This window comes from Abramis brama (assembly GCF_963993115.1).
Source record: "Abramis brama genome assembly, chromosome: 23".
Lineage (NCBI taxonomy): Eukaryota > Metazoa > Chordata > Actinopteri > Cypriniformes > Leuciscidae > Abramis > Abramis brama.
This window is the reverse complement of record NC_139985.1, coordinates 11,952,099-11,977,239: the sequence shown is the minus strand read 5'-3', so window position 1 is coordinate 11,977,239 and position 25,141 is coordinate 11,952,099. Positions and strand designations below refer to the sequence as shown.

Genomic DNA, 25,141 nt, shown 5'->3' with positions numbered 1-25,141 from the left:
TTGTTTCTAATACCAACCAAAGCAGCCTCCCATGACTAATCTCTCACTTTCTCAGTTTCTCTCTTCCGCTCTCATTTGACTAGTTTTTGTTCTTCTGCACTTTCATGGTCACACAGTACTTTTTTACCGGGGGTATGTATAAATACAGTTGAAAACACGTCATGTGTTGGTGCCATGCTTTAGTGTCAGGGACAACCAATCTTGGTTGCTGTAGTAACTCATTCACTTGTATTGGGAAAAGTGAAGAAAAATATCCTATTGATTTTGTCATTTTTCAGAAAGCAAACAATCCAAAAGTCAGACTGAATTTAGGTATTTATTTTACGCTGTATAAAGTTATTCTGCCGATATTAGATATGTTCAGATGTAAAAAATAGCTTGATTTATTGAACATTTCTTTTTGTTTTTCCTTTTGAAATTGATGGGTAACTATTTGGGTAACTACTAATTTGTTCGGGGCCTCTTTGTCATCTGTATTTAAATGTCAGAGGGTGTTACCAATTTGTGTCTAGTTTCACCCAAAGGCTTCAAGGCAATGTATAAATTTACTGTTGTTTGGGGACATTTTTAAACTGGTTTTGAGTTTTACTGTTGTCTTATTCCATGTCTGAGTGAACTAAATGTCACTGATTTACTGTATAAATTTTGACAAATTATTTTTATGTTGTTCATTCAGACCATGTTTTTAGGTTCAAATGATTTATTTTTTATGGTTTTTTTTAAAGAGAAAATCTTGACACGTGTCAGTTTCTCCACACTACTGGTGTTTATCAGGTCGTTAAAAAAAAAAAAAATACCCTGACGACATATAGTTAATCACAGTCAGTGATTATTGCACTGTCTTGTGTTTCAAATCCCTATTTTCCACTTGAACATACACTACCATTCAAAATTTTGGGGTCTGTCAGATAAAAAAATAAAAAAAAGATTTTTATTCAGAAAGGATGCATTAAATTGATCAAAAGTGACAGTAAAGAAATGTATAATGTTACAAAAGATTTCTATTTCAAATAAATGTTTTTTCTTTGAATTTTCTGTTCATCAAGAAATCCTGAAAACAAATTGTATAATCATGAAATCTAAAATAAAAATAAGTGGCACAACTGATTTCAGCATTGATAATAAGAAATGTTTCTTGAGATCACAGGGATAAATTACAATTTTAAGATATATTAAAATAGAAAATGGTTATTTTACATTCTAATTATAATTCACAATATTACAGTTTTTAATGTATCTTTGATCAAATAAATGCAGGCTTGGTGAGCATAAGATACTTTTCAAAAACATAAACAAATCTTACAGACCCCAAACTTTTGAAGGTACATTGCCGTTTGCCTTTCTGAGTAACGTTTCATAAGTCCAGTAGTAAATCTGGCGCTATATTTATATCTGCATTAGTATTTCCTCTTTGTGCTGTGTAGTCTGTCCTTTGAGCTTTTTACTAGTCATTCCCTGTGACAGGAAATTGAGCTGCCTGCTTTCTCACATCGGCAGAACTCGTATAACAACAGCATGTTTAATCTGTGGGCCTACATAAACATCTCTCCTGGATGTTCAGTGTCACATTGAAAACTCAACTCTACTTTAAAGATCATGTCTAGCATTGTTTTCCCAACATTTAAGCAAACTGAAATCATACTCTTATCACTTTGCCTTATTGTTAAAGTGACCCTGTGAGAATGTTATAATGTCATTGTGTCATGGCTGACACAGAAGGCTGAATTTCACAGGAAAGAGCAGCTACTTTTTTACAGTCTTCTCTTTGGTGGGTAACACTTATACAGCAATGCCCCCTCCGTCACTACCTTGAGAAAACCAACACCATCTAAACATTCACACTCTGTGATTCAAGTGTCGAGTCTTTCTATCAGTGTGACGGACTTTGAACATTGTTGATTGTTGTCTTGTCACGTCTGACAGTCTTTACAATTGCCTTGGGGCTCTGCCAGATGGCTGACTTCCAGTCTTCCTATATGCTGTACCTGTCTGGCATTTCAAACGGCTGTTTATCTTCAAAAATGTGAGAAATGATTTGAGAAGAAAAGGGAACAATTCTAATGAGAGAAAATGCCTCAGCGAATAGAAGAGAAGGCAATGATCCTGTGTTGTTTCAGAATGCAACAGTGGATTATCATAGTCAATGTGATAGTTAAATAAGTGTTTACCTACAGTCTGACAGAACTCTTATCTCTTACCTTCTTTCTGAGTTTGATAGGGTAGGTCTGTTTTGTTTGTGTTTATGGATTGTAGCGGTGTAAGAGGAAGCAGGACCAGAGCTTCATTTGAGAAGTGACTCATTAGAAATCCCCAGAGACGGTCGCCTGAGCAGTTTTTATCAGAGGATTTCTTGGGGGTTTTTTAGTGTGGTATCCAGTTGTGTACATAAAAGCTCTGTGAAAGCATATCCCTTATAGATTTCTTTCAGTACAGTACAGGCGTTCATCTCCTCACACAAAAACGGTAAATTAAGTATTTACTACTCTCTTTGCTTTGATTTTTTGTTTTGTACGATTAGGGATTATCTGCAAGTTGTTAACTTTCTTTTTTAAAGACCTATCACTTATTTTGTGTTTTCACTCTGTACTTTCTAATATTTTATTGGAAATTACTATGATAATGTATATTGTTTCATTTTGGAGATTGAGTAAATTAACAAATACAGAAGATTTATGAAGCCAGAAAATATTCTGTTGGGAATAGTGCAAGTACATTTGTGTCTAAATGATTAGTCTGCCTGATGTGAATAGATTAGATCTTTTGTCTTCAGAATGAAACACTGTCTAGGAGTACTGAAGCTGTGTGAGTTGTTGGGTTTACAAACAGAAGCAGATTGGTTTAGTGACAATAACATGTTGTAGGCAAACTTTTGAATAAGAACAATTCAAGGAACCACATTCATTTTCACCACAAAACTGTTTTACACTCCAACATTGTAGTGTTTTAAAATCTATTTCAGTTGAACAATCATGGTTTTGTTTTCCTGACAATGGCATTATGGATGTTTAAATAGACATTTTATACTCTTCACAGACCCTTAGTTTCCATAAATTGCTGAGAATTTAGCTAGACTTGTCTGGATGATAAAGACAGCCATGGAGATTGCTGTTTTAGACTTGTTAAAGGCGTCATAAAGATGATTGGTTTTGGCTTCATAGGTTAGCTTTTTAACAAAGTAACTTGTACTTGCTTTTACTGCTTCTCCTTTTGTAGATTTGTGTTGCCTTCTGGTGTTTTACAAATTCTTTCCTTATTTTTGGTTCTTATTTTCTAATTTGTCTAACTTAAATGCATTCCTTTTACTTTTTACAGGCAAGAGCAAAGAGACACATCTCAGAGGTGGCAGCCCTCACCTGGATCCAAAGCCGCCATGTTGGTAAAGGTCAGCAGCATTGGCAGAAGCCAGACAAGAGGAACCAACGGAGCTGCTTCCCTTCATCTCCCACAGAGCAAAGCCAGTGACCATAGTGCCTGCACACTCAATCCTGGCAGCGTCAAATCTGTTTCAGGCTACATGCTGTCCCCGCAGGCTTACAAAACCACACCAGGAGGAAAAATAGCAGCAGATTCAAAGCAGGCTCACCACTTGAGGAAGGCGAGCAATGGCAGCTTCTGCCTTGTGACCTCTGGGGACTCTACAGCGTCTCTAAGACCACAGTCCAGCTCACTTAGGCCAGTATCTCCTCAATATGGAGCAACTGCAAGTTTCTATGACGATCCATCATCCGATTGCCCCATTTATGATGAGCCTCCAGTAGATATGGAGGTTGAAGGTGCTCACCTACACAATGGCCCATCCAGACACAATCACAGCCTTCAGAAGATGAAACTCCTCCAGCACCCGGTTCAGTCTCACACCGGATCCAGACACAAGAGGAACCCTTCAGACTATAGTCCAGCAGGCTTGGAGTGTATCAAGCACATGGTGAATGTTGATCCCAAACAAGGGCTCCTTTCCACCTCACCGGTCCCCTCTCCCAGCCCTTCTCCGACCTCAGCATCCGAGTCTCTGCTTCTCCCAACAAGGGGGCTTCAGAAGGAGCCCACTAGCCTGGAGAAGAAGCAGTCATGGAGGATCCTAGAAGTGAGTGTGCTCAGAGCTATGGAAGTGCACCACAGCCGGCAGGGCAGCCAAGGATCTCAGGACTATTCCACACCACCGCCTCCCGCCGTTAGCTACCAGGACTCAGGTTACTCAACTGGCTCGTCTCCCAGCCTTCGGAGGAAAAGCAGGAGGAGGATAGGTGCTGGAGCCCAGGGCCGACCCGGGTCTGTGGGCAGCACTGGGGAACTTACAGCCCTGAACGAGCGCCTAATGGAAGAGATGAGGGAGGTGGTCAGTCGCTCAAACACCATGCGGGAGACCAAAGCTAGTCTGGATTCTGAGATGTCTGAGAACTCTTCCTCACAGCGCACACACAGCGTGGGTCGGTGCTCCTCCAGGGAGGACGTTGCATCTTGCAGCAGGTCACAAAGCAGGACAAGTAACCATCCCAGTTTGGCCTTCACATCTCTGGAGATTCCTGGACGGCAGAAGCGGACTTATGAAAAGGTGGACACGCTTGAGAAGAGTTTGACTTTGTCCTCACCTGAGACTGCTGGACCCCCCTCACAGGTACAACATAGAAATGTTCAGTTTAATTGTTTATTTGGTAGAAACGACTTGGTAACACTACAATAAAGTTCAATTCGTTAACATTAGTTTGGTTAGGGCTGGGTGATAAAACGGTATCGGTATTTATCAACGGCACACCATTGTCTGTAACGATATAATCTTCTGGTAAACTATCACTTACTTATAATGAGCTTAACATTTACACGTCCTCCGTGAGAGTAGCTTTTCCCTTGTTATTTTATAGAGATTTGCAGTCTTGTAAAAAATATGTGAATGAACTTCTGACACACTTCTTTTCCACCAATCTTGAGTTTCAGCATCATTAAAAACCAGACGTTGTATTTGTTTAATCTTTATGTGAGACTGTTGGGAGAGCGTTTTGTTTTGGTTGAAGTTTTTCATGCCTGTCTGATTTTTTTTCCTGTGGTCTGTATTAGAAACAGAGTATTGTGTACACCTTACACCAGCCATTATAACATAATAGTGATGTAAAATATCAGTCTTTTAGTTATTTCAGTCTAAAACATAAATTACAATGAGGCAACAGGCAGTATAACAACATCTTTCTCTTTTGTATTCAACATTGCAGTCAGGCAAGTTAGAGGTAATTCCTCGGCTGCACATGATTCTAGTTAAGGGCAATAATTTCACTCAAAGGAACGGTTACTGCCGCTCTGACCCGTAGCAAAGCTGTAATATGTCCTCCCTCAGTGATGAATTCTATCTGCATTGTTCAACAGCCAGGCGCCCAGAGGACCGTACTTCTCAAATGCTTTCAAGAACTCACTACTTGGGTTTCGATCCAATCAGCTCTGGAAACATGAAAGGGATTGTTTTAGGGCTTTGAGACTTACAGGTGCTGATCGTTGCAAACGTTTTTATTACCTATTTAAAAAGAGGCGATGATATCTACTCTCGTCGCACCCAACTACCCCCCACCCCCACCCCTGGTCCTCTGATACGAGTCCAGCAGTGAACTGCGGGGGTAATGGGTGAAATGCCAGAATGTAGTGGAGCTCCAAAACACGACGCCTATTGAGCAGGAAGGATGGATACTGTGGCCCATATGGTAGCATCACTGACACAGACGGGACAGTTGGGTCCTGGACAGGCGTGGTCACTGTACCGACCAATTGTGTGTCTACAGTGCAGTCGATAGGGGTTTGGAACCTGCTGGGGATTGTTCCATAAGCTGATGACATCATAGATCACCTCATTCCCTGGTGTATAAGCCATTTCACCACACTGGCAATTTCAATGTGCTGCTTCCCAAAACCTTTGGCAGATGATAGTGAATACACAGAGAAAAAAATCAGAAAATATGTTTTGATTCTGTTTCTTGTTTTCATGGGGAACCATGGGGAATCCATCCATAACAGTGGTGTTTTTGTTAACTAAAACTATATAAAAAATTGTGTTTTGTTAATTGAAATAAAGCTGAAATAAAATTATAAATTAGAGGAACAACTTAAACTTAAAAAAACTCAAACTCAAAAATTTGAAATAAAACAAGTGCAAGTTGAAGCACTAAAATCACTGAATGTGAAATAAAAATACATTAAATCTAAATAGATATTTTTCTGTATGAAAATTAAAACCGGAAAATATAAAAATAAAAGCTAATTCCAAATATTAGTAAATAATATATATATATATAGTAAATAAGTAATGCTTAAATAATACTGATCTGTAAGTTTAAAAATAATTATTTTTAATAAAAATAAAAACCATATGGTTTTAATAGACCCACATTGTTTCTACAAAGGTGAACTCTAATTGTATTGCTTAAATGACCTCTATGAATTATGTAAATTTGACCCACAGTGTCCCAAATATTCTATAGTTGGCACACATGTTGTGTCTAGATTTTGTAACAGGAATACAGCTTTCAGTACAGCAAGAGAGGCAATGACTGCATAAGGGACCTTATTACAGGACAAAATTCCTCTAGGGATCAAAATGAGGCCATTGCTGGATTTGCACTATTTTTTAGAGACATAGAAGGAGAAACAACTTGCTGTAGAAGGATTTTTTATGTCAGCGATTGGTCATACTTCATCTATAGTGGATTGGATTCTTTTTTTTTTACATAGTGCTTGATGGAGATTATTGTGATTTTTGTGTTAATTTACGATTTTAGGTGCCGATCCTGCAATTATTGCAGAACATAACTGAGGGTCATGTTCAGTAAACGGCAGTCGGAACTAACTGAAGCTGTAGAGAAATAGATTTTTTATGAATACCTTTGTTCTTACCGTGTTTTTTCTCCTCTGTAGGCGGGAACTCTGGAGCCAAAGGTTCAGTTGGACAGCAGAAAGAAAGGTATGGTAGACAACAGAACGGGCTCACTTGGCCCTCATCGCCACATAGCCAGCGATACCAATTTACAGGGAGGTGATGGTGGGGCTTACCAGCTATCCTACGCCACCCTCCGTCAGCCACCACCCCCAGACTCCAACATGGCTGACTGGGCCAGCAAGCACTTGAACATGCACACCCAGGGCCTGTTCCGCCGTCGAGTCTCCATCGCCAACATGCTGTCATGGAACCGCGGCTCCATCAAGAAACCCATGCTGATGACCAACGACCGCACTGTGCGCAAAGAAGCCTGCGAGATGTTTAAGCTCGTCCAGGCATACATGGGAGACCGACCTTCACGGTTGGACCGGCGGCATGCGGCTCTCCTAGTTGTCACTAAGTGTTGGGGGATGCAGGGCCTGAGGGATGAGCTCTATGTCCAGCTCGTGAGGCAGACCACAGGCAACACCAGCCCACGCAGTCTGGCAGCAGGCTGGGAGCTTATGGCTGTATGCCTCGCCTTCTTCGCTCCTTCACCCAAGTTCTGCTGCTACCTGGAAGGCTACATTCAGAGGCACTTGGAGCCAACCAATGACAAGAAAAGTGAGTTTGTCAGTTAATTAAAAATCAAATAATATTTTAAAATAATCTTCTCTAGTAAATCTAGTAAAAAAATAGGCTACAGGCAGTGTGTCTCGCCAAACCATCAAGAAGTTGTTCACACAGGACACATTCTTGTGTTCTAAAACAGTGACACGAACAACCTTTTCCCACTGAATGGAACGGAAGGCCTCAAGACACATTTTTAAAACTTATGGCATCTTAAAAATGCAAAGAACACATCCTGTCAACAGCCCCGCAAGTCAAAGTCAAATTTTCTGGGGCAGTACGAGTTTTTTTAAGACTTTTATAATTTTATGATTTTTTTTTTTACCACGGTTTCCACCAGCAAACTTTTTTCAACATTGATAATAAAATGAAAATGTTACTTGAGCACCAAATCAGCATATTAGAATGATTTCTGAAGTATCATGTGACACTGAAGACTGGAATGGCTGCTGGAAATTCGGCTTTGCATCACAGGAATAAATTACATTTTTAAATATATTAAAATAGTTTTTATTTTAAATTTTAATAATATTTAACAGTATTAGTTTTACTGTATATTTGATCAAATAAAGGTCAATTTAAAAATAAATAAAAAATCTTACCTCTTAACATGCAATTAATTGTGATTTAATTAATTTTGCATATAATTTAACAAATTTTTTTCGTTATATTTTTAACGAGTTTTATTCTAAAACATATATATCAAATGAAAGCAGTATTTTATATATATAAATGTTTTTTTGTTTTTTTTCGTCTCTTTTGCAGTAACCCTGTACATACTGGACCAGCAGGATATTAAGAAGAAGAACTCAAAGTCAAGGAAGAAGAGAAAACAGAGCTCAGAGGAGGAAGCAGAAGGTACCTACCCCGGCTCAGGCCCGTTCTTTAACTATGGCTGTTTCCTTATCTGAGACACATTTTGGAATGAAACAAAAAAAGAATAAATTGACCTCAAAGTCACTTTGTTCAGAGGAAAGTTTGTTGAAATAGACATTTGAGAGAGTTTTAAGAGATTTGGATTATGTAATGGATCAACTAGAGATTTAATGTACCACTATACACTGATAAAGAATTAGATGTTGGTATGCAGGTCTCTGTAACTATATATTGAGTGCTCTTCATTTGTGGGTGCATCCCACTGCATTAGCAACACTGATTATTTGACAGGTCAATAAAACTATTTGAATTAGCCCTTTTGGGCAGTACGCATCACGTGTGCTAATCAGTAGATGACTGTATCTCCATATGGTGACACTTTGACCTTGTTACTGTATTACCACAATGATTGGTCCTGATGATCTCATCAGATTTCTGCCTACACATAGCCGTGGCATTCACCACAGTGAGGATCCCTTACACTGATTTTCACTGCCTGCATACATGGCATAACATTGACTCACAGCCACTGCTAAAGAAGTACTCATGAGCCATCTCTAGTCACAGGAACATTAGACTAGCACCAGCCACTGGCCACTTGAAGGAGCAGGATATGGCTCATGGCCTGCAATGATTTTGAGTCATTTAGTTGGATCTGATGGGCAGATGTCCAGATAAGTGGGTCAACTTCACAGATAGTGCTGCAGATGGATGTGAGTCACTATGTGAGGATACTCAAGGTTAGATCTGGTCTGTAAGTAGGGCCGGCTCAGCTGAGGAGTTTATTGGGATGCTGAATGCCCTAATGACGGGGCCGCTGTAAAACAGGAATTTACTCATCTCTCTGACATAGGGAGTCACCACAAAGATCTGTGTGGTCTCATTTGTGGCCTCTGAAAAGATTGTTGTTTCCTCTGGCTTTCCTTCACTTTATTGTTGCCTTTCATTTCAAATGAGTGCAAGCTGTTGCTTCAGAGCTGGACCACCAGCACTTAGTCATGCAAAATATTCAGAATTAAGCAGAATCCGTATGTTTACCCTGTAAATGAACTGTTTAGGTTCAGGAATCCAAAAAAAAAAAGAGATCAAGGGCAAATTTATGATGCAATATCTCTCATTAAACATAATTGCAGTCTGGTGCGGGGAAATGAACAAGAGGTTGTGTCAACACGCATGTGTGTCACCTGTTTGCTATAAATCTGAAGGGGTGTCGAGTTTGGGGCACATTCCAGAAAAGATGCTTTTTATCGCCGCACAAGTTTTTACCATCTGGCTCCTTTAGTTAAGATTCGTAAAGCCTGCAGTGACGGTATTAGAAATGCCCCCTATGGATTTAACTTTGGAGTTATGAAGCTCTTGTGTGAAACCAGAGAAATCCTGAAGAAGACAGGCTGTGGTTTCTCTAAAATACTGAGCACAGAGTGCAATAAATTCAAAATTTTTGAATGTACAATAAATCTTAGTGATTCTACAAGTCTGGAGTTTGTCTCAGAATCTGACATCAAGTGATATCTGCGAATATAATTTATTCTATGTAATGGAAAATGTTCTGCAATGTCTACTTTTATAGTCCTTACATAACAGAAGGACAAAACAGCACATTGATGAAACACAGCCTAGTAGAAAACCCCTCTGTCTTTTCCTCTCCTCCAGTTCACATGTTGATATGATGAGTCACTACTAACAGAATGTGCAGGCTGGATTTCCTCCTCCACACTTTTGATGGAACCAAATCATTTTTCATTCATTGTTAAAAAAGTGACTCATTTTGAAGTGCTTCACTCCCCACGTGCCGCTGTGATCCCATGATCGCTGGTGCCATGACAACTATTACAGAGCAATATGGAACTCACGTTCCAGACAAAAAAAAGTGACTCAGTTCTCAAAGTGTTTAACTTGTAAAACAGGTTTTGATGCATTAGATGTAAATCTGTCAGCGATTAGGCTGTGCAGATCCTGTGTCTAAGAATAGTAGGAATAAATTATGTCTTTTTGTCTCTAGCACTTCCCATCAGCACATATGCCAAGTACTGCTACCGGAAGCTCCAGAAAGTGGCGGTCACTGGAGGGAAAAAGGTGAGTTTTTAACAAATACACACGAAGAAGAATCAGATGTTTAAGAAAGAAGATAATAAGTAGCAATTCCTCTATTTCCCATAAAGGGTCTCCGTAAGCCTAGCTTGGAGGAGGTGGACCACAGTCGACGTGCCATCATGACCCCCTCACTATTCGGCAGCTCTCTAGAGGAAGTGATGGAGCGGCAGAGTGAACTCTTCCCAGACAGGAAGTTACCATGGGTGCAAGTGCAGCTGTCTCAGTATGTGCTGGCTCTGGGTGGAGCTCAGGCTGAGGGGATATTCAGGTAAGTCCTGCTTAACTCACTACTAATTAGGCAGAATAGAAGAGCAGACTATATTTTACTAAATGAGCGTGTTGACAAGTAAATAATTAAAAGTTGTGACGCTACCAGCTTAGTTACATTTTTTGGTAATGTGTCATTAGCGCAGTTAAATAAAAGTACTAATTAAAAAAAAAACATCTTAGGTACTCCAAACCTTTAAATGGTAGTATGTATTAATTAGTTTAGTTTTATTAGAAATTTAATACTCTCACACTAATTGCTTTTTTTCGCTCTGACAGCAAAAATAAATCATATCATCACATTGTTCATTTATTTAAAAGGACTTTGTGCCCTTTAAAATCTCCAACGTAAATTGTAGTGTAGTTAACTACACACTTAGACTTTTTTCTCCCTTTTTTCAACTCTGTATTTTGTAATTGTATACAGTTATAGTGCTTTTTTCTCTTTCTCCTTTTTGTTCGCTGAGGTGGAGCGGTGATGAAATATTGTTCTTGTAAATACTTTCCAGCATTTCAGTAATAAAAGTGTTCATCTTTAAAATGCATGCAGATTACAGTTAAGCGCAGCATCGTAAGGAAGGTGCTCGACAGTGATCAAAAAGGATTTAAACAGTGAATTTTGAAGTGATCTCTTCTTGTAAGCTCAGAGATGTGGATTTGGACGGCAGTTAAATCACCACACAACTTTAAAAAATTCGGCCAGGGATTTTTACGCGGGTGGTGGGAGAAAAACACTGACATTCTGGATTCGGACGGCAATAAAATCACATACTAGCCCCTGTAAATGTTGAAAATACCTTACGACCCCATGAGAAACAATTACCGTCCAAATAGGGCTTTTGAATACTTTTCCATGCTAAAGCAATAACATGTTTAGCTTGTATTAAACTGAATCTATGAGCTTCCGTTTGCAGTTACAGCAACCCTTACAGGATATACTGTCCTGTGCAAAAGTATTAGGCATGTTAGTATTTTCACCAAAAAAAAAATGGTTTTAAGCCAGTTATTTATGTCTTTTGCTGTAGTGTGTCAGTAGGAAATATCAGTTTACATTTCCAAACATTCCTTTTGCTATTTATTGTAATAATCCAGTGAGCTTTTTGTATGCACAAGGAGTCTGACAACATTCAGTATGATCTGATTCACACGGAGATCTGATCTCACCATAATCGAGTCCGTCTGGGATTGCATGAAGAAACAGAAAAAAAACTAAAACAGACTAAATCCTGAAGAACTGTGGCAACGTCTCCAAGACGCTTGAAGAAACCTGCCTGCAAATGCAAATCTACCTGAAAAACTATGTGCAGGTGTACCTGGACAAAAGCTGTTTTAAACACAGGGGTGGTCACACCAAATATGGATTTGATTTAGTAAATGGAAGTTAATTGATAAATGAAACCTATTTATGACATTAATTTTGAAAGCATCCTCACTTTACAGCATTTTTACACAAGTGCCTAAAACTTTACACAATACTGTAGCTTTGGAGGCAGGTTTGTTCAGGTTCTTCGTTTTGGAGACGTTGCCACAGTTCTTATGGATTTAGAACACCTACAACTCTCTACATTCCCACATACAGTGAAACAGTGTGCCAATTTCATGTTAGGAATAAACTTGTGCACTTTAACTGGGCTAATGTATGTCCTAAGCATCCATTTGTATCGTAGTATTCTGTACCTAGTAGTGATTGATTTAGTTTGAGCCAAAAGGCTAGAATGATCAAAACTCTCCTTTTAAACATATCAAGTAATGAGTAGCTTGTTGCTTGGCAAACTGCAGTTTCAAAATAGATTCCCCCTACTGTCATATATGTATCTCTTGGGAGGGAAATTGCACAACTTATGGATGCGAAAGACTAACTTGGGGGACATACAATTTTGCCCAACTCACAGTCTAGTTCATGCATAATTATGGTGTGCTGTCTCCCTCTGGTGGTTCCCGAGTGTAACATTACAATTTCCTCCTACAGGGTCCCTGGTGACATTGATGAAGTTAATGCACTGAAGCTACAGGTGGACCAGTGGAGGATTCCTGAAAATTTGTCAGACCCTAATGTTCCTGGTGAGTAACTGTTCTCATGCGTTTATAAGAATATTACGTATCCGAAGACAATATTTACTGGCATTCCAGTAAAATACCAGACATGTTTAAACATCTTATACCAACGTTTCCCTCAGCCTCTTTGATGAAGCTCTGGTACCGTGAGCTGGAAGAGCCTCTTATCCCTATGAGTTTCTACAAGGAGTGTGTCAGTAACTATGATGATCCTGTGGCAGCCATCAGCGTGGTGCAGTTGCTGCCTGAGCTCAACCGGCTGGTGTTGTGCTACTTCATCCACTTCCTGCAGGTAGCCACAACACTCAAACACACACAATGGGCAGCAATGCTTTCAAATTCACAACAAATGTCTTATTTCACTTATGTATGTCCCATGTCTTCCTCAGGTTTTTGCTCAGCCTACGAATGTTGCAGTCACTAAAATGGACGTAAACAACCTTGCAATGGTAATGGCTCCTAATTGCCTTCGGTGCCAGTCGGACGACCCCCGTGTCATATTCGAGAACACCCGCAAGGAGATGTCTTTTCTGCGAATGCTTATCGTACATCTGGACACAAGCTTCATAGAGGGCATTGTTTAAAGTTCTCCTTACGTCTCAATGGCAGTACATGATTCAGTGATACACAAATATGACAACATGGACAAAAACTAGGCAAAATCTTAGACAGAAGTACACTTTTAAGGATGATTGTTTGTGAAAAATGTGTTTATATTTTAACTGGAAAACTCTCCACAACGTCAGTGTTTGTTTTGTTAGTTAGGTGTGTTCTGCCCACTTCCTCGATATAAAGACTAGTGAAATTGATGGTAACATGGCAGAAATGTCATGCCTTCATCCTAAGTTCTTTGCATGTTCAAGAAATGCATTAAAAAAGGCACATCTTCAGTTGTGATGATCACGAATTGTTAGTGGTACATACGTTAACGTGCATTGCAAGGTTCAAAGTTCAAAGTAACTTGCATGGATGCATTGCTTTGTGAGCACTCAAACTCTGCTTGTGTTGTATAGTGTCATAGTGACAGGCTGTAAGAAAACTTTATTTTGTTTGTCCTGACAGTATCTTTGTGGATTTTAAAGAAAAGGTCATCTGTTATGCACATGACAAATGTATAAACGTTGTATTTGTTCTTAGTTTGATCTAAGAGTAACTATAGAAAAGAGAAAAATGTGACTTTTTCATACTCTATCATATAATATACAGTATTTTAAGAAGTGAAAGTTTTCTATTTTATTTTATGATTATTTTTTTTTTAAAGAAACTGCTACTCCCTGATAATCAGGAATGTAATTTATGCAAAATTGAATCCAGAGTCATGAAATAGTACATTTTCAGCTCCCATTGGAAGTCCACAGCCTCATACATACCATTTGGAAATACTACTTCTAAAAAAATTGTAAATGAATCAAATATATGAAGTGATAATGAAATTATATGCCATTGTATGATGCCTGTAAAAAAAAATAATAATAAAAAAAAAAGCCTTTGAAGAATTAAAATGTAAAATCTGGGAAAAGAGTAAATAAAATCCATGGCTTATCTAAAAAGACAGGTACCCTTCCTGTATTCATGTTCTTTGTGAGTTTTTGTATGTAAATAAAGCTTGTAAATAGTGCTGCTTATTTTACTGATGTTGCTTATAAATGGAACTGAGTGGTGGTGAGTTGTTGGAAAATAGAAAATCTAAATTCTTGTATTTAGTATTCTGTGCTATAGACCGATTGTGTATGATCAAAATATTCTATACAACCTTTGGATTGTGTGTGTATTTTGTGTGAAATGGATGTTGAGGAATAAGTATAATAAAGTTTCACAAAGATGTGATTTGTTTATTTAATATTTTAGGGGTTTAAATAAAATTAGACTCTATACATTATACCTATATAATGTTACATTATATAAATAGACTACTGTTCAAAAGTTTGGGGTTGGTAAGAATTTGTTGATGTTTTTCAAATTAGTCTCTTACGCTTACCAAGGCTACATTTATTTATTTATATTTTAATATTTAATTTACTCCTGTGATGGCACAGCTGAATTTTCAGCATCATTACTCCAGTCTTGAGTGTCACATGATCCTTCGGAAATGATTCTATGTAAATCAGTTGTGCTGCATGATATTTTCGTGGGTTCCTGATAAAACAAATGTTCAAGATTCTCTGAATATTTATTTAAAAAAAACATTATAAATGTCCTTTAAAAAAAAATTCTAATGAATGCAAACTTTTAAAGGGTAATGTATTAAAGTAATGCATGTGCTGTGTGAATCACAATAAAGCTCCCAGGCGTCTTTATATAGACGCGAAGTCGCTGACGCATGCGCAGTTCTGGTATTGTTCATACCGGTAGTCTGTGGAACACATTGGAAAATAGTAAGTGCGTCTCGCGCCCAACGTGGTTACAATAAAAGACGCGACGCGCCTTTGTATATAAAGAGACGGATATCGCTGCAGGTAACTGATATTTATAGCATTATACAATACTGTTTTCGCAATGGCAAGACTTTGCTCGAGTACGATATGTTTAAAGATGCTGTTTTAGAAAACTGAATCTGTAATTGCAGATTTTAGGTAACGCTAATGAAATTAAATAAATGTCGTAACGTGCATTGATAGATGCATGTTGTGATTTACAGCTTGTATTTGTGGGAGTGGCGATGTACTCGCCCATTACTATCCATGTCATTATTATTCTCGTGGAGGGTGTGGATCAGTCAGGAAGTTAACGTCTGCTTGTGTTTTCATTAAGATGAAAATGATCCTGTAGCATTTCAAATCGTCTTAAATGATGTCCCCTGTCTGCTTTTGGCTAAAGACAGGCAGGAATATGTAATCTGAGAATAATAAGCAGCCATGTAGTGTAGTATTGAAATATATGGAATCTCTATTGTTTCCATTGTCATTGTCAGGCACTTGGTGGCCCCCGATGAAATCACATTTAATCACTCTCACCTATATGACTTCTCAGACAAGAGCAAATAAGTTAAGTGTGTTTTGTTATGGTTTATTTTGTAGTTTGGTAACATTTTGATAGATCTAATATCCTGTTCCTAACATTTTTATTAATAGAAACCGAATGTTGAATTTAAACTTAAACATAAAAGTTACATATAGAAATAAGAGTGTAAGAGATGGCCCAGTGGTCAGGGAGAATAATTTGAACAAGCGGGCAGAGGTTCAGTGGATCTCCAAACGGTGGTTTATTATAATGAGAGAAAAAAAAAATATTTACATTGAGAGGTACAAACAAGACAAAACAAAAACTGCAACATTGTGCAAAAAGGCTACACCAAATAATTCGGTCCAATTCGCAACAGCATCACACCTCCAGCCTTAACAGACCAAGACTGCCTAATAGTCTCTACAGTTCCCTATTTATAAGGACTAACTCCACCCTCAGCCTGTTCCAAATGAACAAGCAGGGAATACACATACAACACATTATACACCAAAAAAAATAAAAATAATAAAACACTAAACATATTCACAAATAACACTGTGTAAACCCATGGGTACTTAACCACCAACACACTAAACCAAAAAAAAAAAAGGAAATGAAAAGGGAAAAATTGTTTACCAGATATTCCCCCACCCCCATACAAAATTACCAATGGTTCAGTCCAATTAGGCAATGCTAATGCTACAAAAACATGTTTGAATCAAACGGGCTGTTTGATGGTGCAGCATGGGATGAGACCAGTAGGCCAACAGCCAAAACAAAGTTTTGGGGGTAATTCTTTCAAGAAATAAAAGGTAATTCTGATTGCAATTATACCTGGTTGTGAAGTTATTAAAGAAAATTAATCATTGAGTTAAACAGAAAACAAAATGTATATCAGATTCATTTCAAATGGGGGAAACACATTACAACATCATTCTGATCTTAAAAGATGGTAAATGCCGGCATAATCAGATAGTGATGTGTGCATGTGTATCAAGTCCATGCAATTCATGTCCTGTCACCAAGCTTAACTTGTGACATTTTCCCCCCCTTCTCCAGACACCTCGTAAGGTGTCCGTGAAAGATAGTCCGCAGTACAGTTTTGGGTGCCTGATCTATAAAGGACTTCAAAATCAAATGGTTGAATAGCTAAAAACCACCTTGTAATCCTAGAATTAGTGTCTCTCATTTGCCCCAACCAGGACAGGGCCCGATGATCAGTTTCCAGTCTAAATTTCCGGCCCAGCAAATAATAACGTAGGGAGTCCAGGGCCCATTTAATAGCCAAACACTCCTTCTCTACCGTAGAGTACCTAGACTCACGGGGAAGGAGCTTCCTACTAATATAAGCCACCGGTCTTAATTGTCCTGACTGCCCCTGTAACAAAACGGCTCCAATGCCGTGCTCAGAAGCATCGGTTTGCACAGTAAACTCCTGTTCAAAATCGGGACTCTGCAGTATTGGCTCCTTGCATAGAGTGTCTTTTAAGCCCTGAAAAGCAAGTTCACATTCATCAGTCCACACCACCTTGTTTGGTTTGTCCTTTTTGGTGAGACTGGTCAGTGCAGCAGCTTGTGCAGAAAAGTTTGGTATAAACCGTCTATACCATCCACTGAGTCCAAGGAAGGACCGCACTTGTTTCTTCGTCTGTGGTCTTCCAGCAGACTTAATAGCCTCAATTTTGCTGACTTGAGGCCGAATCATTCCATGACCCAGAACGAATCCCAGATATTGTGTTTCTTGCTTGGCCAAAAAACACTTGTCAGGGCGAAGGGTGAGTCCTGCACTTTTAATCCTCCCTAGAACATCTTTCAGATGAAGCAGATGTTCTTCCCATGACTTGCTATAGACGACAATGTCATCTAGATAAGCCGCTCCATATCCCTCTGTACCTCGTAGGAGCTGATCCATCATTCGTTGAAAGGTGGATGGTGCCCCATGGATGCCAAAAGGCAATACCCGGAAGTGGAAGTGCCCAAATGGTGTTCGGAAGGCTGTCACTTCCTGACTCTCTGGGGTCAACGGAACCTGCCAATAGCCTTTACACAGGTCTAGGGTGCTGATGTACTTAGCTCGTCCCAGTCGTTCCACAAGATCATCTACCCTGGGCATGGGATAGGAGTCAAATTTACTGACGCTGTTTACCTTCCGAAAGTCCAAGCAGAAACGAAGGCTGCCATCCTTCTTGGGCACCAAGATGACTGGACTACTCCACTCACTGGCAGATGGCTCTATGACCCCCAGATTCTGCATGGATTCTAACTCCTCTTTAAAGGCAGGCAAGAGTCGTTCTGGTATTCTGTAAACAGGTTGGCGAATGGGTTTAGCATTGTGCAGGGTAATGTGGTGTGATACCATTTTGGTCAGACCAGGTGTCTCTTTGAATAGACCCGGTGGTATCAGGTCCAGTAATTGCTTTTTCCCATGTTCGGACAGTTGGCACAAATCTAGTTGAGCAGATTGGCGAGGAAGAGGGAAGTATTGTTCCTCTACCTCCTCTTCGTCCTCCACTGCTCGAATGAACAAGGTTTCCTCTGGGCTTGATCCACTGGTGCTAGTTGGAGAAACAGAGGATGGAGGTCGCACATGCCATCTTTTTAGTAGATTAACATGAAATGTCTGCAAAGGCTTACTTCTCGATGGAATGTAAACTTCATAGGTGACTGGGCCTACCTTCCGTTGGACCCGGTAAGGGCCCTGCCACTTGGCCAGTAGCTTGTTTTCTGAAGTAGGCAGAAGTAACAATACCTCATCTCCTTCTTCAAAGCTGCGGGTTCTGGCTGTTTGATCATACCATTCCTTTTGACGTGCTTGGTTCTGAAGAAGGTTTTTTCGAGCCATAGCTGTAGTTTTCTCCAACTGTTCTCTCATCTTTAGGACATAAGAAATAATGTTTATTTGACCTGGCTTTGCTGATGCTTCCCAGGACTCTCTTAAAACATCAAGAGGACCTCTGACTGGGTGAGCATAGAGGAGTTCAAAGGGAGAGAATCCTGTTGATGCTTGGGGTACCTCCCGATACGCAAACAACAGGTATGGCAACCACTTGTCCCAATCTTTTCCAGTCTCTGAAACAAACTTTTTCAGCATATTTTTTAGAGTTTTGTTGAACCTTTCAACCAAGCCATCTGTCTGAGGATGATAAGGGGTAGTTCTTACTCTCTTAATTCCTAAGAGTTGATAAACCTGGTGCAGGGTGCGACTCATGAAATTTGGTCCTTGATCTGTTAGGACCTCCTTAGGTATGCCTACTTGAGTGAAGAATCTGAGAAGTGCAGTTGCTACCTGCTTAGCAGTGACTTCTCTGAGAGGATAAGCCTCGGGATACCTAGTGGCATAGTCACAGATAACAAGAATGAACCTGTTCCCTGACTGGCTCCTTTCTAGTGGACCTATCACATCTACTCCAATACGCTCAAAAGGCATATCAATGACAGGTAATGGGTGCAGCGGTGCATAGGGAGGTTTATAACTAGTTGTGAGCTGACACTCGGGGCAAGACTTACAGTACTCTTTCACTTCAGTATACATCTTAGGCCAGTAAAACCTCTTAGAAACTCTCATAAGGGTCTTCATGAAACCTAAATGACCAGACCAGGGAATCGTATGTCCGAGCTCAAGCACCTCCTTCCTGTATGCTTTAGGTACAACCAACTGAGTTCCTTCCTCCCTACTCTTCCTATAGAGAAGGCCCGCCTTGAGAACATATGTTTCTCCCAGGCCATGCAAGAGACAACCCTTTTCAGCTTGCTTAAAGAACTCCACCAGAGAGGGGTCTTCCTTTTGTAACTTAGCTAAGTTGTTGGGTATAGTTACATCAGACTCGGTTAGTTCAGGTTCCCCTAAATCTAGATCAACATGGTCAGCGTTGTCAATAAGTCCCTTCACCTCCTCCCTACGCCTCGCTAACCTCTCTTCATCAGTGGGCTTAAGCTCTGCCTCTATGTCAGCAGTTGAAAAAGGCATCTCATTCAAAGCATTAATCTCTGTCTCCTGCCTTTTATGCTGGGTTTGGGCCCTTGTAACTACCCCACACCAAGTGCTGCTCTGCACTAGATCTGACAAAATAGGGACATCAGTACCCAACAAAATGGGGAAGGGGAGATTGGTGGCTACCCCCACACCCATCAGATAAGGCTGGTTGTGTATTTCAATATATACATCTGCTGTGGGTAACTCTGTTCTATCTCCATGTACACAGACAATGGAGACGGTTTCCTCCTCATTCCACATATCTCTAGGGATGTACTGAGACTGTACCAGCGTACGGGAGCAACCTGTGTCTATTAGGGCAGTGAGTGGTTTACCATTAAGCAAGACGGTTATAGTGGGCTCTGGGTTGTGGGCATGGGTGGGGGAATGATTAGGACGGGGCACCCAACAAAGACTGGTGGTTTTGGGCTTTTTCAAGGGGCAAAAAGGGCTAGTATGACCACGTTCTCCACAATTAAAACACACAACATCGGTCCTGTCAGAATGTTGTCCTCCTTGTGGGGCCTTAGCAGTATAAGTCTTATTGTGGATGGGCTTCAGGATCTTGGCTGGACTAGTGGTATAAGAGTTTAAACCAGCCCCAGTTCCTTCAGACTTACCCCTGCCAGGATGTATCATGCCTGCATATCGATAGTTGCCAGGGCCTTTTCGTGCTGCAATGTAGGCCTCCACATGTGTAGCAGCTTCTTTAGCAGTGAAGGGATTCCTTTCTTTGACCCAAGTCCTTATTTCCGGGTAGAGCACTCGCAAGTATTGCTCTAACACCAAAGTCTCCATAATGTCCTCCTTGTCGCAGCTGTCAAACTCTACCCATTTGCAGAACAGATCCTTGAGGCGTACATAAAGTTCTCTGGGAGTTTCTTCTACTGGAGTCTCACGCCCTCGGAATCTCAGTCTATAGGTTTCAGAGTTGATTTCATATTTTGACAAGATTGCCTGTTTGACCGCATTATAATCCTGCGTCAATATTGGATCCATAGAGACAAAAGCACTCCGTGCTTTACCAGTCAACAGCGGGATAAGGCGTATAGCCCAGTCCTCCTTTGGCCATTTTACGACTTCTGCGAGTCGTTCAAAGGTTGTGAGGTAATGCTCAATGTCGTCGTTGTCTTCCAGCCTTGTCATACGTAGCTCTTGGTCCATTACTCGAGCCAATTTACCCGAAGTAGACACACCAGCCCTGGTGTGTTCAAAGTCAAGCTGTATCTGGCTGACCTGATGCTGGAGGACCTTGTATTGTTGTTCCCGACGGGCCGTTTCTCTCTCTTGCCTGTCATCACGATCTCGCTGATATTCCATAAAGCTCTGGAACATCTTGGAAAGACTGGTGATGGCTGCTTCTCCTCCCGATGAAGTAACTTCAGCAGCAGACGAACCTCCACTTGCACCTTGTCCCAGATCTTGCTCATTGCCCTCCTCAGGCTGACCCCTCAGCTTTGGTGGCATCTCAATGAGCAAAAATAATCCAGCTTGTTTATGACCAGGGTTATCCCACTTCTGACACCAACTGTAAGAGATGGCCCAGTGGTCAGGGAGAATAATTTGAACAAGCGGGCAGAGGTTCAGTGGATCTCCAAACGGTGGTTTATTATAATGAGAGAAAAAAAAAATATTTACATTGAAAGGTACAAACAAGACAAAACAAAAACTGCAACATTGTGCAAAAAGGCTACACCAAATAATTCGGTCCAATTCGCAACAGCATCACACCTCCAGCCTTAACAGACCAAGACTGCCTAATAGTCTCTACAGTTCCCTATTTATAAGGACTAACTCCACCCTCAGCCTGTTCCAAATGAACAAGCAGGGAATACACATACAACACATTATACACCAAAAAAAATAAAAATAATAAAACACTAAACATATTCACAAATAACACTGTGTAAACCCATGGGTACTTAACCACCAACACACTAAACCAAAAAAAAAAAAGGAAATGAAAAGGGAAAAATTGTTTACCAGATATTCCCCCACCCCCATACAAAATTACCAATGGTTCAGTCCAATTAGGCAATGCTAATGCTACAAAAACATGTTTGAATCAAACGGGCTGTTTGATGGTGCAGCATGGGATGAGACCAGTAGGCCAACAGCCAAAACAAAGTTTTGGGGGTAATTCTTTCAAGAAATAAAAGGTAATTCTGATTGCAATTATACCTGGTTGTGAAGTTATTAAAGAAAATTAATCATTGAGTTAAACAGAAAACAAAATGTATATCAGATTCATTTCAAATGGGGGAAACACATTACAACATCATTCTGATCTTAAAAGATGGTAAATGCCGGCATAATCAGATAGTGATGTGTGCATGTGTATCAAGTCCATGCAATTCATGTCCTGTCACCAAGCTTAACTTGTGACAAAGAGTCTTAGTTAAGTAGGCTATTGATAATTAAGCTAAGTCTGTTGTTCGCGTTGTGTTTAGTGGAATGATGCCATGACCTGGATTCTGTGCACCTACACTGTTTCTAAGTCAAATGCTGTAGATCAGAGATGATCCAGGGAGTACTGGGAAAGATTTCGCTTTTTCCTTGATAGACCTATAAAAAGAAATGATGGAATATCATGGCTTTCAAAGGTCAAAACAATAAATCTTGTGATTTAAGCATAAACATTTAAATAATTATTAATTGAATTATTCATTCTTAATCATTTAAACTATTTTAATAATATTAATGGTAATAAAAACGTGTAGCATGAAAATACAAATCTTTTGTTGACATTGGTTAACTACATTAGTTGACATGAACTAACATTGATAACTACTTCTAAAGTATTTATTATTAATCTTAGTTAAAGTTAATATCAACATTAAAAAATACATTATTAAAATCAAAAGTTGTATCTGAAAGATTTATATTACAAGTCAAATACTTACTTTGTTAAAAGTTTGTTTTTACAAAACAGTGCAATTTTGTCAGTAACCAGTGGCCATGTTATGTGATTTTAGCAAGCTGTGACAATAAATACATAATTGTTAATAATTGTACATAATTGTTTTACTGCCAAAATACAGTTGTTGTTGTTGTTGTTGTTGTTATTATTAATTATTATTATTAATGATACAGTTCAGACTTCAGAGTGTCAGCTAATGTTATAATTATATTTAACGGAAAAGGAAAAATTTAATCACTTTTACTACATTTCATTAGGGTTAATTTCTCTCATGTTAGCTCTTAAATAGTCTACTTGAATGTATTAAGTAGGGCTGGACATTGACACAAATTTCACGCTTAGATTTTGATTCAATTCAATTTGATATCGATTAATTGTGGACTACCAGGTACATGGTACATGGTAATATTTCCTCAAGGAAAAAATCTCTCTCAACTAATGCTGTAAACTATACAGGGAATCCAGATGATGTATCACTATAATATTAAAGGTTAAAATGAACTGATTTGTAGGGCAGTGCACTACTATGGAGCGAATTATGTGCCATAATTTAACAAACAAATCCAGCATTTTGCAAACAAACTCAATCTACTTCGCAAAGGAAAACTCCACTCACAAACAAACTCGATCCGCTTTGCAAAGGAAAACTCGACTCGCAAACAAACAGAAAGCAATGTGCAAGCACAAAGGTCAGTTTGAGTGAAAATGCAGTGGAGTTACAAATATGTATTGTGTTTTACAAATATAAATAAATGAGCCAAGATAATACTTCACAAATATATACAAACCATCCTTCAAATTGCATGTAACCTTTGAACAAATACCAAATCTAGTGCATGCAAATGCATATCTGTCTGTTATGATTGTGTGACGCTTCGCTTTTTATGAGATCTCTCGGCTCGATTTTCTCACAAATGCGTCCAGGCAGATTTTCTCACAAATGCAGTTGAGCAACTTCCTCTTCTAAAACAGTAGATGGCGCTAAACTAGAGGCTAATTTAGCGCTAGTCTCCCAGGAGAAGCACTGATTTGAAACTTGCCTTTGCCTACAGCTGAGGAAAATGACCGGTGAACGGGTGTGTTTCTGTCTTATTTGATCTATAATTAACCTTTTTGAGGTTTTCTCTTGCAAAATGTTTATTGCCTATCTAGACAGAAATCCACATTAGCACTTAGTAGCACTTCATTCTCTCTAGGATCGGGGAATCTATAAGCTGAAAGCTCTGCCATCTTGTTGCTTTTTGTCATTTTTTTCTGCATCGGACTCATGCGAAATGACTAAATTAGTGATTATGTCTACACTGAACAAATCTATTTCTTTCGTTCTCCATAAATGAATGAGAACATTTCATTTAATTGAAAGGAGGGTCCCACTTATTTATTTATTTAGTTGGAATTCAGTCAGCTTTACTGTTAATGTAATAAAATAATTAATGAACAAAACAAACAATATACAATTGTTTCTTATCTTGCCTGTGACGTATGCCGTGCCCAAATTATTATTTTGGACACACAAATGAAACCCGCCGCTCAATTAAATGAAATGTTCTCATTCATTTATGGAGAACGAAAGAAATAGATTTGTTCAGTGTAGACATAATCACTAATTTAGTAATTTCGCATGAGTCCGATGCAGAAAAAAATGACAAAAAGCAACAAGATGGCAGAGCTTTCAGCTTATAGATTCCCCGATCCTAGAGAGAATGAAGTGCTACTAAGTGCTAATGTGGATTTCTGTCTAGATAGGCAATAAACATTTTGCAAGAGAAAACCTCAAAAAGGTTAATTATAGATCAAATAAGACAGAAACACACCCGTTCACCGGTCATTTTCCTCAGCTGTAGGCAAAGGCAAGTTTCAAATCAGTGCTTCTCCTGGGAGACTAGCGCTAAATTAGCCTCTAGTTTAGCGCCATCTACTGTTTTAGAAGAGGAAGTTGCTCAACTGCATTTGTGAGAAAATCTGCCTGGACGCATTTGTGAGAAAATCTGCCTGGATACATTTGTGAGAAAATCGAGCCGAGAGATCTCATAAAAAGCGAAGCGTCACACAATCATAACAGACAGATATGCATTTGCATGCACTAGATTTGGTATTTGTTCAAAGGTTACATGCAATTTGAAGGATGGTTTGTATATATTTGTGAAGTATTATCTTGGCTCATTTATTTATATTTGTAAAACACAATACATATTTGTAACTCCACTGCATTTTCACTCAAACTGACCTTTGTGCTTGCACATTGCTTTCTGTTTGTTTGCGAGTCGAGTTTTCCTTTGCAAAGCGGATCGAGTTTGTTTGCGAGTGGAGTTTTCCTTTGCGAAGTAGATTGAGTTTGTTTGCAAAATGCTGGATTTGTTTGTTATAATTATGGCACATAATTCGCTCCATACACTTCTTCCTACATTTAAATTGTACAATAATAACGTTATAATAATACATTTTAATTACTTATGTTTCTACTCGGTTTAAAAAAAAATGTAAACACTTA

General features: G+C 39.2%; 2 protein-coding genes across 5 annotated transcripts in view; both read left to right on the top strand.

Moving 5' to 3' along the window:
* Positions 1-14,636, top strand: part of arhgap46a (Rho GTPase activating protein 46a) — a 33,214-nt gene extending 18,578 nt beyond the window's left edge. Inside the window, exons 1-9 of one of the 2 annotated variants that reach the window (XM_084100559.1) lie at positions 2,376-2,463; positions 3,313-4,615; positions 6,892-7,516; positions 8,288-8,380; positions 10,401-10,474; positions 10,561-10,760; positions 12,729-12,820; positions 12,937-13,106; positions 13,204-14,636. In XM_084100559.1, coding sequence (XP_083956685.1) covers positions 3,371-4,615; positions 6,892-7,516; positions 8,288-8,380; positions 10,401-10,474; positions 10,561-10,760; positions 12,729-12,820; positions 12,937-13,106; positions 13,204-13,398 — 2,694 coding nt within the window. In that variant the 5' untranslated portion in view covers positions 2,376-2,463; positions 3,313-3,370 and the 3' untranslated portion in view covers positions 13,399-14,636. Of the gene's footprint in view, positions 1-2,375; positions 2,464-3,312; positions 4,616-6,891; positions 7,517-8,287; positions 8,381-10,400; positions 10,475-10,560; positions 10,761-12,728; positions 12,821-12,936; positions 13,107-13,203 lie in introns of those variants that run through there. The other variant, XM_084100558.1, reaches the window with a different exon arrangement.
* Positions 14,637-15,144: 508 nt separating this feature from the next.
* The window catches only part of phf20a (PHD finger protein 20, a), a 28,052-nt gene continuing 18,055 nt past the window's right edge, over positions 15,145-25,141 (top strand). The window contains exon 1 of one of the 3 annotated variants that reach the window (XM_084100090.1): positions 15,145-15,270. The gene's annotated coding sequence lies outside the window, so the exon portion shown is untranslated. The remainder of the gene's footprint in view (positions 15,271-25,141) is intronic. The other 2 variants (XM_084100092.1, XM_084100091.1) reach the window with 2 other exon arrangements.